The sequence below is a fragment of the Microcaecilia unicolor genome, chromosome 9 (genome assembly GCF_901765095.1).
Source record: "Microcaecilia unicolor chromosome 9, aMicUni1.1, whole genome shotgun sequence".
NCBI lineage: Eukaryota > Metazoa > Chordata > Amphibia > Gymnophiona > Siphonopidae > Microcaecilia > Microcaecilia unicolor.
Genome location: NC_044039.1, coordinates 32,425,606 through 32,444,139, shown reverse-complemented (window position 1 = coordinate 32,444,139; position 18,534 = coordinate 32,425,606). Strand labels below are relative to the sequence as shown.

Below are 18,534 nucleotides of genomic sequence, written 5' to 3'. Positions count from 1 at the left end.
TTTAAAACTTAAGAGAAAAATGTGGCCTTTTTTTTTTTTTGCCTGGTAATATTTCTCTTCTTTTTCAATTCCTGGCCCTGGGCCCATAACCCTTTTGTTGGATTATTTGTAGTAAATAATTAGCAGATTTTAGTACACACAGCTTCAGCTTTAGAAATGTTAATTTCTTTCTTCATCTCTCTCTCATTCACCCCTGAATAATTCACTGCTGAGTCACTTTAAAGTTGAAGTAACAAAACATCTGTTTACTCACAGTTTGTAGTTAGATTATAATCAGACAGGCTTATATATACATATTACTATACATTTGTATTATCAGCTCCTTCCATGTGCTTAGATGGTAATGGATGCTCACACCACCATAGATCCTCTCAGGTTAGGAGAGATCATGAGCTCCATGTGCTCCATGTGCTGCATCTGCTGTGTCTAACCCCCACAGGAAGTTGCATAGCTATGTGACCTCTCTAAGTAATTCACATCAGAGGTCACAGAGTAATCACAGAGAAATAATAGGTGACAGGCAATGCATGTAAAAATACAATACATTCCAACAGTTTTTGCTTGTGAAGTCCTTTGGTATAGTACGAGTGTGCAGGACTGAGATTTGGGGATCCTGGGTGTCATACTGTTTTGTTTTGTGACTTATTCTTTTGTATGCTGCATGGTACATGATAGATGTATGGCCTATACATTTTAATCAGCAAAAAAAGCACAAAAGGGCCGTCGAGAGTCGAACAATGGAGAGTTCTTTAATTCAACTGACCCGACATGGGCCGTGTTTCGGTGTATACTGCACCTGCCTTGGGGGGGGGGGGGGGGGGTCAAACTAATACTCTCAGCAGTGACAAAAAAAGATCCAAGAAGGTCTTTCAAAACGGCACGGCATATTAGCAGCGAAACAGACCAGACACGTCCATACTGCTTTAAAGCTTCTGCTGTACCTTTCACTGGTCAAAAGAAAAAAAAAAATTTGTATTTATTTGTCATGTACATAACCAATCAAACAAAAGTCAATCAAGCAAACTCAAAACAAGAGACTAGGACAAAGACATAAGTTACAGCTTGCATGAAATAAATAAAAATGGATGATTATTGCAATTTATGAAGATAGGGTATGGATTGTCACAAGAATTGTCCCTCTTAAAGGAAATTGTGCATACCATAGTGCCGATTAAAGGCAAGCTTAATCTTCACTTTAACTTTTCAGAACATACTGGTTCAATGTACACAAGTCTTTGATATAATGGACACATTTCCTTCACTCACCTTTTGCAGGAAATCCATAAGTAGACAGAAAATATGAAGTATAGTCCATAGAAGTGAGCACAGACAATTCACGACACACTGGTTGAATGTACACAGGTCTTTGATATAATGGTCACATTTCCTTCACTCACCCTTTGCAGGGAATCCATAAGTAGACAGAGAATATGAAGTACAGTCCATAGAAGTAAGCACAAACAAGAAGTCTAAGAGTAAATTGGACAAGGACAGTAGATTCAAGATTAACTGGAATCACAGGACATGGACAAAGAAATACAAGTAGCCCAAAACACATAAGTGGTCTAGCCCAGAAACTAGGCAGATAAACCCAAGGAGGTTTGATAACAGGAGACGGCATAATGTCACAAGGCTGAAACCGGTCTCCACCCATAGAGGTTTTAATTCTCCCCAATGCAGCTGCTGCCATCTTGGTACACCAAAAAAAAAAATGAAATTATAGGGTGACAAACTCCATCTACTGGCTTTATTCCGTTTCCTGTTATCAAACCTCCTTGGGTAAACCCAAGGAGGTTAGATTGAGAATAGGAAATGGTACAAGGCTATCTAGCCCATTATATAGGTTGAAGCCTTAGCCTGTAGATTTCTAACTTGCTGGCAGTAGGCGGAGTCACAAGTACACCTAAAACAGCAAACACTATTGAAAGCAATAGTAAAAGATTATTAGAAATAATCTGTAAAAACTCAAAAGCTGTTCTAGTTGGATAGGAAGTGTGTTAAAAGGTGGAGGACAAAATATATATTTTTTACTTATTTGACAGCTTTTTAATTTATTTGAAAGCGTCCCATATGTAGATATAAATATCATTAAATAAAAACTGAGTATCACTAAAACAGCTTCAAAAATTATTGTAGCTGGTGTAAACGGCACTAATGAAGGCTGTATTTTGTGTTCATTTTTCTACACTGTTCTATACAATACAGTACATGGCCAAATTTCAGTGAGGATAACCTGTTTTCTGAAGGGTTCATAACTGTTGTTGTAATCTGCCTTGGGAAGTTTGGTGTTATAAAGATTGGAAGTAAAATTAAACTCATTAGGGCACTTCATCTCTTTTGTACAAACTGATTATTCTGATTTGAGCATGTTTCAGGGACAAGTGGTTTTCACAAGTCAAAATAATAAAAATAAATATTTTCTTTCAGGCAGATCTCTCATTTATTTACACCTAACTAATGCAATACATTGGTTTTCTTACATTTTGTCCTTGTGATGACTTATATTGTGCCAAAACTGGAAATACAGTGAGACAGATTCCTATATAATAAAACTCACCCTCAACATTCTGAGGACACTGACGTCACTGTCAGGTCCTCCAGGCACTTCCTTCCGGTTGGAAGGGTTCGTGGTGGTGAAGCCACCGAAATCACTGTTTTGGGGCCCTGCCCTCGCGTCAAACGTGATGACGTCGAGGGCGGAGCAATGGCGTCAGTGGCTTCACAACCAACGACTCAGCAGATTGAAGGTGGCGTGCGTTGACGAGGTCCGCAACAATGGCGGTCAGTGCTTTCACAATGCTGAAGGGGTAAGTAGGGAGGGGGGGTTCGGGAGGAAAACCGTGCTAGCGCCCGTTTCATTTGCGCCACAAATGGGCATGTTTTACTAGTAATATGATAACATCCCAAACTTATTCATTAACATTATAATTGTGTTTGCATTTGGGTAATAACTGAGAAAATTCTGTTGAAAACTGATGTGAAGAAATAAATGACACATTTAGACTGACTCTGGACTTCTGCATGAAGGTAACTCTGCCCTCATTATTGAATATCTCTCTTTTAAATAGTAGTAATAAAGAATATTTAGTGCATTTTTATAATATACCACGGCATTCCACAAAACAAAAAGGGCAAGTTCCCACAAACTATCTTTCTCTTTTGATCTAGGCACAGGAAAAAAAAAAGATTTTAAATGCGCCCAGGTTTCAACCTAATTCATGTTTGATGTGGGATATAACTGTCATAAATAAGTAGATAAATAGAAACTCTGAATGTTGAGCATCCGATTCTCATAACATGATGTCTGATTTAGTGGCTATTTACCAGGAGAAAAAAATCTCTGCATGAATATAACACATACTAGTGTCCTTCTAACCAGCCCCTCCAAATGACACACTGATTACGATTTATAACAAATTACTACACTACCTATGAAAAGTTATTCTGTTATACTGCCTCTGTGTACATCCATATGCTGTACAAGCTGGTATGTTTGAAAGTATAAGTGAGATTAAATAAAAATGCTACCAACAATAAAGAATGACAATGTGGATGCATCAGCTCATAGAGGAACTGAGTTCGATTCCCACTTCAGGCACAGGCAGCTCCTTGTGACTCTGGGCAAGTCACTTAACCCTCCATTGCCCCATGTAAGCTGCATTGAGCCTGCCATGAGTGGGAAAGCGCGGGGTACAAATGTAACAAAAATAAAATAGGGTTTGTTTGCTTTGAGTGTATGCAGAATGACGGCTGTGCTGGAAGAAGAAAAACAGACTAACCTGAGGCTGTACTTTTGAGGTCAACTCCTTGGATAAACTCTTGCTTTCTGGGCTGGCTCCAGCAGGGCCAATCGGACAGAAACATGCCTAACAGACAGACACACCTACCCCAATCAAGTTACAAATAAAAGGATGAGAACACAGCTTCCTTAGAAGCAGGGAAACCATGTTGGCCCTGATACAATATTGATTGTTGCAATCCTTTGAATTTATAACATGCTGATATACAGTACAATTAGATAAATTGTGTACAATATGCCTTTTCTTGACAGAGGGATAAAAAAAATCAACATTTTTATTGAGTTGAAAATTTGCCTGAACTAGTGAAACTGTATATATGTGACAGTATGCTTTAGTGTAGACAGTCTCCAATTGGATGTTATAGCAGGCTCTACAAAATGTCTCATGCAATATCATATATAGTTGATTTTCTTTGTTTTTACAGTGTAATCCCCAACTGCCAGTTCAGATCGAAGACTGCTCGTCTGAAAACTTTTACAGCTAATCAGATTGATGAAGTAAAAGATCCCTCTGGTCTTTTTTATATTCTTCCCTATCAAAAGGTAAATAGTTTTACAGTGTAGAATGATGGCAATGTTTATTCTTGTATTAGCTATCTCTTACAAAGCCAGGGCAGGATTAATTCTTTGGTGGGGCACTAGGTAAACAAGTGTGTTGGGCTATTGTAGTAATACAAATATACTTTAAAAAAGAAAATAAAAACTCCCACAAACTGGACCCTTGTGGTCAGGTTGTAGAGAAAAATCCACAGAGGGAAGTAGTAGTAAATAAACATTGTATGCTGACTTCTGCTGACTAGAGGATAATGCAACAGGCTTTTCTCCCACCTCCATTCTTATTTTTTCCGGAAGCTGACTTCTCGGGGCAAAATCTTCCAATTTAGAGTTATCAAAGGCAGATCTTTGAGGACCCCTCCTAAACATTGGGGCTCCAGGCACTTTCTTAGTTTGCCTGTGCCTTAACCTTGGCCTGCACATAGAATCTGATATATGGAAACAGCAGCTATTAATATAAGACTGCACTCCTCTCCCATCCTTCATGGCAGATCCTGTTGGGTGAGAAATAATTTGATAGTAGCCAAGGTCTTAACTGTAATTGCCGAGTATGAACGCTAACTCAAAATGAAACAGATGTAATAGAGAATCAAATTTCCCTCCAATTAAATCAGCAAGAGACATTTTGCTAACGGACATTAGCATGTGCTATCATTTAGTAAGTTCTGCATGCTTCTGTGTCCATAGGAATAACATGGATATGTTGGCAGCAAATGCACATTAGCATGTGCTAATATTTAATAAACATTTTCTTAAGTTTTAATATTTAATTCATATAGTCTAATTAAGGAGGAAAATACTTCAGGAATCCTATACTGAACAAACCAATCTGCTCTATCACCTTTTACCACATTAGTCTCAAAAACCTTGAAAGAAAAATTTTTTCAAAAAGAAAGACATATAGACTTCTCTGATGCCAAAGTTATACTGATTGTCCCCCTCTTCCCCCCCCCCCCCCCGTTTTTTCTATACCTGGCTGTGAGAGCCTTGGGAGGAGAAAAGTAATCTTTAGCACCCCTTAGTTATTTATTGCATTTGTATCCCACATTTTCCCACCTATTTGCAGGCTCAATGTGGCTTACATAGTTTTGTTATGACATTAACATTCCAGGATGTCAGATAGAATTAGTAATTGTCTAAGGGGTATGTTTACTAAGGTGCGTTAGCGTTTCTAACGCGCCCTTAAATTTAAGACGCATTAAATGCTAACGCGCCTATACATTTCTATGGGCGCGTTATTATTTAGCGTGTATAAACCATTTATGCCTGTTAAAAACGCTGACGTGCCCATAGCGCACCTTAGTAAACATAGGCTTAAATTAGCTGTGCCTTTGATTACACTTTGGTGGCATTGGGAGCCAGAAAGATTTTCTGTGGCTTTCTAGTCTTCTAAAAGCTTAGTCATTTTGGGGCCCATTTACTAAGCTGTGGTAATGAGTAACATGTGCTTACCTGCAGTAAAATGCATACTGTGGAGCATGCTCAGGCTTCCCGTGGTAGTTTTCGGATCTGCTTGTGTTTCCCATGCACTAAAAAATACTTTTTAACTCTGGGGGCATGTTGGGGGTGGGGGGGTGGAGAGTAGGTGTGCCCAGCACTAATTGGTTATCGCAGCTACATTTCTGCAAGCCAACCGATTAGCACATGAGCCCTTACTGCCTACAAAATAGGTGTTGGTAAGGGCTCACGCACTAATTGGGAAATTAGTGTGTGGCCATTAATGGGAGAAATAGGAAATGCGGACATTTTACAACCGTGCTAAAAGTGGCCTCAGCGTGTGAGGAAACCCACTTGTTAGTCACAGCACAGGCCACTTTTTAGTGCAGCTTAGTAAAAGGGCCCCTTTGAGTTGACTCTGGACTGGAATCGCCCACACAGAGATTTTTACATTTTGTTAAATCTGAGAGACAGCAGAAGTATTTGAATTGCATGTAAAAAGAAAAGAAGCATATGTGGGTGAGTTTGTCTTGATTCCTTGTCTTCACCAGACCAGAATCTGTGAGTTATGCCCATTTGCCATCAGATGGAGATAGAAATAAAGTCCTGCTTTTGCCCAATTAGGGGAAGGAGATGGGATTTGATATACCGTCTTTCTGTGGTTACAATCAAAGTGGTTTACATATTATATGCAAGTACTTATTTTGTACCTGGGGCAATGGAGGGTTAAGTGCCACTAGGGCACTGTGCAGCATTAGGTTCTCAGTATTTTCTCTGTTCCAGTGGATAGCAGATCTTGGACCAGTTGGAGAACTGGTTACTAGCGGGGAGGTTGTTCAAATAAAAAAAATAAAACACACACACACACGAGACTTGTTTTTCCTTTGAGTAGAAGAATACTCTTTTGAGTCTCCCCTCTCCCCCTCCAGTCGGCTTACCTTTATTTATTAAAAAAAAAAATCTTTTAACTTTTTTTTTCTATCAAATTGGAATCAACAAGACTGGCGCTGCCTCTTCAAACAGGCAGCTGATGTTGGCGGAGGAAGGGGGGCAGTTACCTGAGTGCAGTGCTGTAGAGTTGGTACACCAAACCTTTGACTCTGACTCCTAGTATTATATATTTTTAATAAATCTAAGATAAATTTGATTAATTATGGAAATGTAGACTGTTTCTTTATGCACAAAATTAGGACTAATATAGAGCACACAATATATTTATTTGAAGTTTGAATAAAGAACCTGAACAAAAAAGTTGTAATTTTTTTTTTCTGTTTAATTTTGAAGCTGGAATTGCTTCCTGTTCCAACTTCACAGCTTTGCCTGAATGTAGTATTATGCTGGGAACAACACTTCAGCCAGCGGTTTTCATGCTGCATCTTTAATATTTGTACACTGCAGTGCCTGAGCAGTTTAACACAGCTACATTTTCAGGCAACATGGAGGCTGTAGCACATGCGTCAGAACAGTGCAGTACTTGTTGCTTAAGCTGCCTTCCTCACTCAGATATACTGGTTTTGGTAAACATCAGAAAAGGAACAGCTGCTTTTAAGCTCAGGGATAGCTCCCATCCGTAGCTTTGCAGTCCCACAACTTTCAGTCAGAGAGTGTGGGAATGGTGTCCATTTTGACTCCTTATTCTCCGGTGGCTAAGGGTCAAATAATATGGAGGCTTTCACAGAATTTGGGTTCTTAAGGAAAACCCTTATAGGATCTAGAAAGGCTTTGGGGGGCCCCCTGGGAACAGGGGTGCCATTTTCTTCAGAATTTTTGTTACTCTACAATGCTTGTTTAATGAAAGAATCTCAAAGGGATCAGAATGTTTGAATCACTCTTTGTACCTTCATGATTACAGGCGGTTTTCAAAGCAGTGTCGGAGCATTTAGGGAATGGAGATTTCCTTTTGGTACTTTCCACAGCACTCTCAAAAGTTACATCTGAGGCTTCAGTGCCTATATCCTGAGAGAACCCTTGGAGGAAGGTGAGCTTGGGAGAAGGCGATGATCCCTCAGGTGTATATACCTGTTAGGCAGTACATCAGATGTTTGGGAGTGATCTTTAACTCATGTTTAACGATGCAGAAACAGTTTGAACAGGTAGTGAGATCATCCTCCTTTCAAATGGAAGTGATTAGTCGATTGAGACCCATGTTGAATGCATATGATTTTCGAATGGTAGTACAAATTTTGATACTGACAAGACTTAATCGCTGCAATGCATTGTATTTTAAGTATAGCCAAAACATGCTGCAAGGCTTTGCAGGTAATCAGAATGCAGCAGTGAGACTTATCTTGGGTTGTGGTAAATTTGAGCGTGTATCACCTGGGTTACAACAGTTATATTGGTTACCATTGGAATATAAAATGTTGACACTTCTGTATAAAACAGTTTGTTCCGCTGTGCCCTTCTATTTCTCACAAGCAGCAGTTATATAGAGCCTCAAGACAACTTTGATCTGAGACTTCACAAAAGATTTCTGTACCATCTTTGGTACATTATGGACTAGGTTCACTAAATTGTGCTGTAAAATTGGCACGTAAAAAATAATGCATCGAGCACTAATCTATAAAAGGTATCCACACTTTATAGAGTAGTTCGTAATCTGTGCCTAACTTAAGGTGTCTGCATTTACACCTGCTGAAACCAGGTGTAATGCCAGTGGCTATATTATGCGTGGATTGGGCATATTCCATAAAAATGTGCATAACTCATAGGTACGCCCCCTAAACACACCCCCTTGAAATTACACACTATAGGAGTTACGCACACATTGTTATAGAATATGATGTTCGTGTACTCCCAATTAACACCAATTGCTTGTTAGCAGCTAATTATTGGTACTGATTGGCTCATTAAGTTGTGCCCACAAATTGGCTGTGTGTACTGATTTATGAACGCAACCGTAGTCGCCATATGTAGAAACCAGGAGTATGTGGAGACTAGGCAAGCTACATTCTCTATTGCTGGACCGTTGCTTTGGAATAAGCTACCTGGGTATTTTTTTTTTCTTTTTAATTCTTTATCATTTTAAAGTTAATACAAAGATACATTCTTTGAACAGATACACCCATTTTAGATACATAAAAATTAAGGAAATATTCTACAAAGAAAGTCTTTTCCAAATTGGGTTTATAGTCCTCTAGAAGAATGGATTCAAGATGGTTATAACCAAAGGAAGTTGGTATAATAAGAAATAATATATAACACAAATCAAACAGTGGTTCCCTTTAATACATTTGCGGGACTCTTATTTGAATTAAGGTCTAGTCTCTTTTCATATCAAGGAATGATCTCAATTGTTCAGGTTCAAAAAATATATATTTCTTCTCCTTGAATATCAAAATACATTTACAAGGAAAACGTAATTAGAAAACAGCCCCTAAGCTAGCAGATTCCTGTTTCATATCCAGGAATTTCTTCCGCCTCTGTTGGGTCCAACGGGCAATATCTGGAAACACTGAGACTTTGCTTCCTTTAAATACCCGGTGAACATTTTTAAAATAAAGTCTCATCAAAGATTCTTTATCTTGTAAAAAGACAAACGTTACAATTAAGGTTGCCTTAGTCTCGGTGTTGTCTATAGACTGTTCAAGAAGGTTTGTTAGATCCAATGATTCATGTAAAGTAGCCTGTTTAGGAATATCTTGCTGCAAAGGAGCTTTTGTTTCCAAGTAATAAATTTTTTGCAGTGGGGGAAGTGATTGTTCAGGATAATTATATACCTCCTTTAAAAATTTGGCGAACATATCCTTGGGGGCTACAAATTTGGATTTTGGAAAGTTTAATAACCTTAAGTTCAGGTTCCTTGTTTGATTTTCCATATTTTCTAATTTCCTGTGGATTAGTATACGGTCACCTGAAATTTGAGCTTGTTGTTGAGATACTTTTCCAATTTGTATTTCCAAGTCTGCTTGCCTTATCTTTAACCCCTCAGTCTGGTTTTTCAAAAAGTTTATCTGTGAGGCATTATTCAAGGAGACAGTAACAAACGAGGTACAGACCTTGTGAAGAGATTCTAACGCCATCCAAATCGACTCCAGCGATACTTCTTGGGGTTTCACCAGAGGTTGGATCGCTAAAGCGCGGGAAATAGCTTCCTGCTCAGCTGTTATCGGCGATTCCACACTGGTTTCCCCAGTTGCTGTACCTAGTAATCTCTGGGTTCCCGGCGCCAGCCCCTGGTTCACATCGGGCGTCGCTGCTACCTCCGGAGCGCGCCACTCCTTCGAAACCACCTCACTATCGGGTTTTGGTACTGCAGTTCCGGGTGCACGCGGCGGCGTCGGGGTCAAGGGTCCCAGCGGACTGAGCGATAATTCGCTCTCCTGAGCGGGGCTCTTCCTTTCCCCGCTAGCGGAAACGTCCGCGTTTGGAGTTGAAACAAAAAATGTAGCCATAGACTGCTGTCCAGGTAAGGGAGGAATCGGCTTCGGGAGGGGTAGTCCCCTTGGCTTCCCTTTCCTTTTCAGCATAATTCAACGAAGATAAGGCTTAAGGTAAGAGGATTTTCAGGAGCGTCTATGTCACACGTCCTGCTTGAACGCCATCTTGAATCCGCTACCTGGGTATTTAAGGCTCAGCACTACCTTGCAACAATTTAAGAAAAAATTGAAGACTTATTTTTTTGTCCAGGATTTCCGTTATAGGTAACGCTATAAGTTGTTGTTTGGATATGTATAAGTGGAAGTATTGTGAAAAATTCTTTTTTTGTTTTTTAATGTTTTAATTGGGGATTTGTTGATTGTTTTATATTTTCATGTTATGTATGTTTTGTGATGTAAGCTGCTTAGGTTTAAGCAGGTTAGAAATTTTTAACTCTTGATTGGGTGGTGGTAACCACAGATGCAGGAAGTGGTCATCCCTCCTAAGAGGCTTGCATCAGGTACACAAGGGACATTTATTTATTTAACACATTTATACCCCACATTTTCCCACTAGTCGCAGGCTCAATGTGGCTTACACAATACCGTAGGGCAGACTACAGTTCAGTAAAATACAGTTAAACAATGTAAAGTAAGGTAGTGATTGTATAGGTATCGTATAAAACAACAAAGATAATAAGAGATAATAAAAGATCAATAAGGTCCAAAAATTTTGCTGTGACAAAAAAAGCAGTAACTTAAGTTGAGTCTGGAGGATAAGCCTTCTGGAATAAGGATGTCTTCAGTAATTTCCTGAAATTTAGATGGTTCTGAGTTGATTTTAAGAATTTGGGCAATGCATTCCATAGCTGTGAGCCAATGAAGGAGAAACTGGATGCATAGGTAGATTTGTATTTTAGGCCATAGCAATCTGGGTAATGTAAATTTAAATAGGATCGGGAAGAACTGGAACTGTTTCTAGGTGGTAAATCTCTTAAATTTAACATGTATCCTGGAACGTCTCCGTAAACAATCCTATGAACCAAGGTGCAAACCTTAAAGGCAATACGTTCCTTGATGGGGAGCCAGTGTAATTTTTCACGAAGGGGCCTGGCGGATTCAAATTTTGATTTACCAAAGATAAGTCTTGCTGTGTTCTGGGCGGTCTGAAGTTTCTTAATTAGTTGTTCCTTACAACCTGCATAGATTCCGTTGCAGTAGTCTAGATGGCTTAATACCATTGACTGTACCAAGTAGCGGAAAACATCTTGAGGAAAAAAAGGTTTTATACGTTTGAGTTTCCACATTGAGTAGAACATTTTCTTTGTAGTGCAATTTACTTGGGTTTCCAGGGTCAGGTTCCAGTCAATTGTGATGCCAAGTAGTTTTAGGCTATCCGAAATAGAGAGGAAATAGTCTGGGATATTCAAAGTTTTAGGTTTAAACTTATTGTGCTGAGAAGATAAGATGAGGCAGTGGACTCTGAGATATCCTGGTCAAGCAACCACGTGGAGCTGAGAGCAGCTTGTATAGTGATGTGATTCTTCAAACTCATCTTTCACCACAGTGGTGAGGCTGTTTTCAGATAACATAACAACAATAACTTAAAAGCAAGGAGGACAAGTGTGGCAGCAGCACACAAGGCATTTCCTTCTGTGTTTGAACAGAAGCACACTTGGTTGCTGTCTCAGCAGCACACACTGCAGGCATTCAGAATGTTCAGGCAGACTTTCTCAGTAGATACTCTTTTAATCCAGGAAAACAGGAGGTGTTGGAGGAAGCTTCTAGGTTCATGAAGAATTACTGGGGGACGCCTTGTCTAGGCCTAATGGCCTCCAGAGCCAGTGCCGAGGTTCTGCGGCTCTTCTGTTCCAGAAAAGAGCATGGGGCCGAAGGTCAGGATGACCTAATAAAATCGTAGCCACAGGATAAGCTCTTATGTGTTTACTCTGCTTCCGATGCTGGGAAGCATGCTACAGAGAATTACTTCTCACCCAGGCTGAGTGGTGGTGCCGGAGAGGTCTTAGAGGCCCTGGTTTGCATGTTTAGTTCACCTTCTCATCCCACTCGGACTTTTTCAGAAGAAGAGGCTTCAAATCAGTAAAGATCTGTCTCCCTTTTGTTTTATGACTTGGCTTTTGAGAGGTTGTGCCTGAGATGGAAAGGTTACAGCTAGGCTTCTCCACATGGAAAATATCCACCTTGGTGAATAATACTAGAATGTGGGGTACTTTTAAGTCATGGTATGCAGACCAGTCAGCCTTCCCTTTAACAGCCACGATTAGTTTTATTTTAGCATTTCATTAAGATGAGCTCCAGAAGGGCTTAGCACTAAACTGCTATTGAGACAGACATGGGAAGCAACTTCTTGCCTTGGGATTTGTGGTATGGAGTGTTGCCACGATTTGGGTTTCTGCCAGGTATTTGTGTGACCTGGCTTGGCCACTGTTAGGAAAACAGGATACTGGGCTAGATGGACCATTGGTCTGACCCAGTATGGCTACTCTTATGTTCTTATGTACTCTTTAAAAAAAAGTTCAGGTGGCAGCCTTAGTGTGCTTTCATGGAAGGTCAGAGAAGACTTCCTTAGCCACTTATCCTGATGTAGTTTGTTTACTGAGGGAAATCAATTGTCTGAGGCCTCTGTTATAGTCCTCATGCCTAGATTGGAATCTTAATTTAACGTTCAGTGCATTGGTTATTCCTTCTTTTGAACCCCTGAAGAGGGATGCTTATGGACCTCACACTTAAGTCCTTTCTTCCTTTTAGCCATGTCTTCAGTGCACAGAGTTTGAGTTGTAAGCGTTCTTTTGTAGGGATCCTTTACTCCATTTTATAGAAACCATCATTTCAATTAGAACATTTCTTTCCCTTTTTTCAAAGGTGGTTTCCCCTTTTCATGTAAATCAGTTGGTGGTTCTACCAGCATTTGAAGAAAAGTATGTAGGGATGAGTTTTAAAATCTTGCATTTGTTAAATGTCCTTAAGTACATAAGTATTGCCATACTGGGGCAGACTGAAGGTCCATCAATCCCAACATTCTGTTTCCAACAGTGGCCAATCCAGGTTAGAAGTACCTGGCAAGATCCCAAAATAGCATAATACATTTTATGCTTCTTAAAATAAGCAGTGGATTTTCCCCAAGTTCATTTTAATAATGGCTTATGGACTTTTCTTTTAGGAAGCTATCCAAACCTTTTTAAAGCCCCATTATGCTAACTGCTTTTACTACATTCTCTGGCAATGAATTCCAGAGTCTAATTACACGTTGAGTGAAGAAACATTTTCTCTGATTCGTTTTAAATTTACTACTTTGTAGCTTCCTTGCATGCCCTTGGTCCTAGTATTTTTGGAAAGAGTAAGCGTGTAATTCACGTCTACCTGTTCCACTCCATTCCACTCATTTTATAGACCTCTATCATATCTCCCCTCAGCCATCTTTTCTCCAAGCTGAAGAGCCTTAGCCTCTTTAGCCTTTCCTCATAAGGAAGTCATCCCATCACCTTTATCATTTTCGTCACCCTTCTCTGTACTTTTTCTAATTCCATTATATCTTTTTTGAGATGCGTTGGACACTTATGGGGTATTTGGAAGTAACCATTGAGTTTAGAATTTTGGATATATTTATCCTATTTGGAGGCAGCAGAAAAGGTCAGGCAGCTTCTAAGGCTACAATATATATACAATATATATATACAATATATAAGCTAAGTTCATCTGCCTAAGGGCTCGAGAGCTCATTCCATGAGAGGTAGGCCACCATGTAGGCAAATTTCGTACTGTGGCACAAATTGACATTTGCAGAGCAGCAGTGTAGTCTTTGTGGAATATATTTGCTAGGCACTACAGATTGGATGTAGTTAAAAGAGCAAAAGCTGCATTTTGGGGGAAGAAATGCTTAGAGCAAGGGTTGCAAAATCCTTTCCATCTTAAGGATTCCTTTGATACATCCCACAGTTTCTGAACTGGTCTGGTGAAGGAGAAATTCTTCCCTTCTAATTTTCTTTCCTTGAGTCTTACCAGACCAGTCCAGATTTCATCCCTATTCAGTTGACATGGTTGTTATTCACAAGTCGTTCTCTTGCTGTTTCAGTTTTATAACTTTTACTAATTTTTCACTGTGTTGACAGATTTGTTTTAAAAATACAGTTAAAACTAATGTATCAGCTGCGTTGCTTTGTTATACAAAATACTGAGGACCTATTGCTGCATGGTGCCCTTATGGGGTAAAATATGCAAGACTTAATTTCTTTGACTCCTCCATCTGTTGGTAGATGGGCACAACCCACAGGTTCTGGACTGGTCTAGAAAATTAGTGGGTAAGACACAAACTTTCTCCTTACGTGGGTAACATACATTTTGATATCTTCAGATGCCTTCCAAAATCCCACAATAGAAAATGCTATGAAGTAAATTGAAGTTCTAAGAGCTTGACAAAGTGCCTTCATAATAAATGGAGACTGGGTTTAGAGTTAAATATTCTTTCTCCTTAACTGAGGTTCTTTTTTTAATTGAATTAGGGCTACTTGGTGAATTGGGATGTTCAAAGACAAGTTTGGGATTACCTTTTTGGAAGAGAAATGTATCAGGTAATATAAATTGTATTTCTTGTGTTTCTTTTGTGTATGTGTAGCAGGTTCACAAGAACTATTTCATGACCTATAGTCAGACTTCTGCAATTCTGTTTTTCAAGAGTGCACAAGACTAGTTCTTCATGACCATAAATAGGTTTAGGTTACAGAGTAATTAAAATATAATGTGTAAATTGACCAGGTTGTTGGAAACCAATTTCTGTTCCACTTATGCAGCAAGGTAGTACAAGGTTGATTCCAATAATATATAAACCTGCCATCATAATAAACTATAATTCATAAATATTTGAAAAGAACTATACACTTGCATACGATTCCACTGAATACTCTAGAAGACTACCAAACTGTCTCATCTCTCCCCCCCCCCCCCCCCCCCCCCCCCCCCCCGCAGCCGCCCTCTGCTAAGCATGTAACATAATACTTTTAATAGTTAGATCTGGCTTTTTTTTTTTTTAGCTTCTAGATTTTTTTCCATAATCTGACATATTAATCTCAATTCTTAGGCATGGCATTCCATATCTGTGGGGTAAATCTTTTTCTATATTTCTTTTGGGTCATGGCCAGTCAAACGTTTCTCTGCAGGAACAGTCAAAAGGTGGTCAGACTGAGATCTTAATATTTGTGAGGGCACATAAAGCTGAGTATAAGGAGCCAAGTACCGTGGACCAATTCCTTTGAGAGACACATTTTAAATTGGCTCCTGATTCATATGAGAATCCAGTGTAATGTCTGTAGAAGGAGAGTAACATTCACCCACTTTATACTACCTGTTAACAACTTTGCAGTGGCATTTTGTACCAATCGAAGATGAGCAAGTTGCTTTTCAGGAAGAACCAGATAAACAACGTTGCAGTAGTCTGTGTGTGATATGCTGCCTTGCACAATCTGACAAAGTTCCTGTTGACATTGAAATGGTTTAATCTACCTAATTTAACATAAATTCACATAAGCTTTCTTCAAAAGATATTGACCCATTCTCGTTATGCAGTGTATAATTCAGAAGGGGGAATGATCACATTATCAATTGTAGAATTACTTGCCATTAATAAACGATCCTCCCCCCCCCCACCCCCCCCAAAATGCCACCATCTTATTTGAATTGAATTTCAACTGATTGGGAAGTAGATGTCAAATCCAAGTTATTCAACACATTTATTAATTACAATAAAGGTCTCATCTCTCGTAAAATTGCATGGAATGGATGTTATCTGCATAAATAAAAATCAAACGCCCAGCTGCCCAATTTATATTTATTACAGGATGCCAAAAAAGCGCACAGACACAAAACAAAGTGAGAATGGGGATCCTTGAGGCACCCCACAATCATTCAGTCAGCTTGTTTCCCCCCCCCCCCCCCCATGTGAACTTGCTTCTAGGGCCGCTGAGAGAAAAAGCCAGGCCCGGGGCCAGTCTGCCACAGCTACCCCCTCCCATTCGGGCCACCCCTGCTCCTCCCTTGTTCTGTTACTCTCCTGCTCCTGTGTGCCCGGACTGGGTTATTGCATTAACTCAGTCACCTGTGTCCCGACACACAGGAGCAGGAGAGAGACAGACCCCAGCACTGGGCCCCCCTTGGAGTCCAGGCCTGGGGAATCTTGCCCCTCTCCTTATTGGTTCTGTTTGCTTCCACTCCTTCAAAAACATGAAAACCTCTCCCTGTCCCTCTCCCCCCCCCCCCCCCCCCCTCCCCAGACCAAGATTACATAGATGAGTGACAAAATGCCGTTTTCTGAGGTTAAATGTTGGAGAGATCCAGTTGAAACAAGAAATTCTCTTGCCCATGATCAAGGCTCAGCTTCATTTTCTCCATTAATGCTGCCAGAGCTATCTCAGTACTGAAGGACTTCCTGAATGTGGACTCTACCGGGTCAGAATGTTATTTCCAACCAAATCCATTGCCACTACTACATCTACAGCCTCTAGCAACTTCCCTAAAAATGGCTAATACTGCTCTCATAAGAATGGAGCCTTTTTTTGTGGGGTGGTGGGCAATAATTACCTGTTTTAAATTCCCTGGATAAAAACTTTCTTCAAAGCATTGGTTTATAAATTGAGACAGTGAAACTACTAAAAACTCTGGGGCTTCCCAAAGCAATCTCCCACCAAACACCTCACATAAGGGTAGTAATGGACTTAAACTCTACCCGTTGATTCCATCTACATTGTCTGCATTGGATTTCCCTGATCTTGTCCTTAGCACCTCCTAAGATACTCATGCAATTTTGCCACTCTGATATAAAAAAAACGTTGTCAACTAACTATCAGAAGGAGCATTTTCTACTTGACTGACTTAAAGGGAGGATGCCTTTCATAAATCCTCTGCCACTTGGGAGCAATTAGATCCACTGGTAATTTTGTTTAGAGTAGAAACATTTCTTAGCTGCTTTAACTTCCTGACAAAATGGAATTATAGCTACGTCATGCAAGGTTCCACGTTAGGAGTTACGGACCAAGAAAGGGATCTGGGTGTCGTCGTCGATAACACACTGAAGCCTTCTGCTCAGTGTGCTGCTGCGGCTAGGAAAGCGAATAGAATGTTGGGTATTATTAGGAAAGGTATGGAAAACAGGTGTGAGGATGTTATAATGCCGTTGTATCGCTCCATGGTGCGACCGCACCTTGAGTATTGTGTTCAATTCTGGTCGCCGCATCTCAAGAAAGATATAGTAGAATTGGAAAAGGTGCAGCGAAGGGCGACTAAAATGATAGCGGGGATGGGACAACTTCCCTATGAAGAAAGACTAAGGAGGCTAGGGCTATTCAGCTTGGAGAAGAGACGGCTGAGGGGAGACATGATAGAGGTATATAAAATAATGAGTGGAGTGGAACAGGTGGATGTGAAGCGTCTGTTCACGCTTTCCAAAAATACTAGGACTAGGGGGCATGCGATTAAACTACAGTGTAGTAAATTTAAAACAAATCGGAGAAAATTTTTCTTCACCCAACGTGTAATTAAACTCTGCAATTCATTGCCGGAAAATGTGGTGAAGGCGGTTAGCTTAGCAGAGTTTAAAAAGGGGTTGGACAGTTTCCTAAAGGACAAGTCCATAAACCGCTACTAAACGGACTTGGAAAAATCCAAAATCCCAGGAATAACATGTATAGAATGTTTGTACGTTTGGGAAGCTTGCCAGGTGCCCTTGGCCTGGATTGGCCGCTGTCGTGGACAAGATGCTGGGCTCGATGGACCCTTGGTCTTTTCCCAGTATGGCATTACTTATGTACTTATAAAGATAAGAATACTTCCTCTAGCTGCCTTAGCTTCCCAATCCCCTGTTGCCCTATCCAATAGTCTACATTCTTAGAGCTCTTTGAAAGTATCTGTATACCATAAGTAAACTTCCAATCCAATACATACCTTGTATACCGCTCTATCCCAGCAGGAGGTTCCAGATGGTTTACAGTGAAAGAGGCTCAGCCAAAATGAGGAGTTACAATAAAACAGAATATTAACCATCATATTTATCAAATAAAAGTTTTCAATCTCTTATGCAAATGCATATAATTCTGGTCTAATCATATCATACCTGGTAAGTTATTCCAGACAGCAACTGCTTGAAAAGAAAACATACAGCCAAGTTGACATTTAAACTGAATATTTTTGGATATAAGATCGTGAAACTTTACATATCACAAATATTGTGGATCTTGAAAAACCAGTGTTGTGCAGCGTGGCAATTGTAATGAGATCCTCCATAGGAAGAGGAGTGTTACTGTAGTTATTTATTTATTTGTTACATTTGTATCCCACATTTTCCCACCTATTTGTAGGCTCAATGTGGCTTACATAGTT

General features: G+C 39.9%; 1 protein-coding gene across 1 annotated transcript in view; it reads left to right on the top strand.

The window, feature by feature from the left end:
• Positions 1–18,534, top strand: part of ACTR6 (actin related protein 6) — a 57,055-nt gene that overhangs the window by 6,454 nt on the left and 32,067 nt on the right. Inside the window, exons 2-3 of the mRNA XM_030215152.1 lie at positions 4,225–4,342; positions 14,670–14,738. Of these exons, the coding sequence (XP_030071012.1) occupies positions 4,225–4,342; positions 14,670–14,738 (187 nt within the window). The remainder of the gene's footprint in view (positions 1–4,224; positions 4,343–14,669; positions 14,739–18,534) is intronic.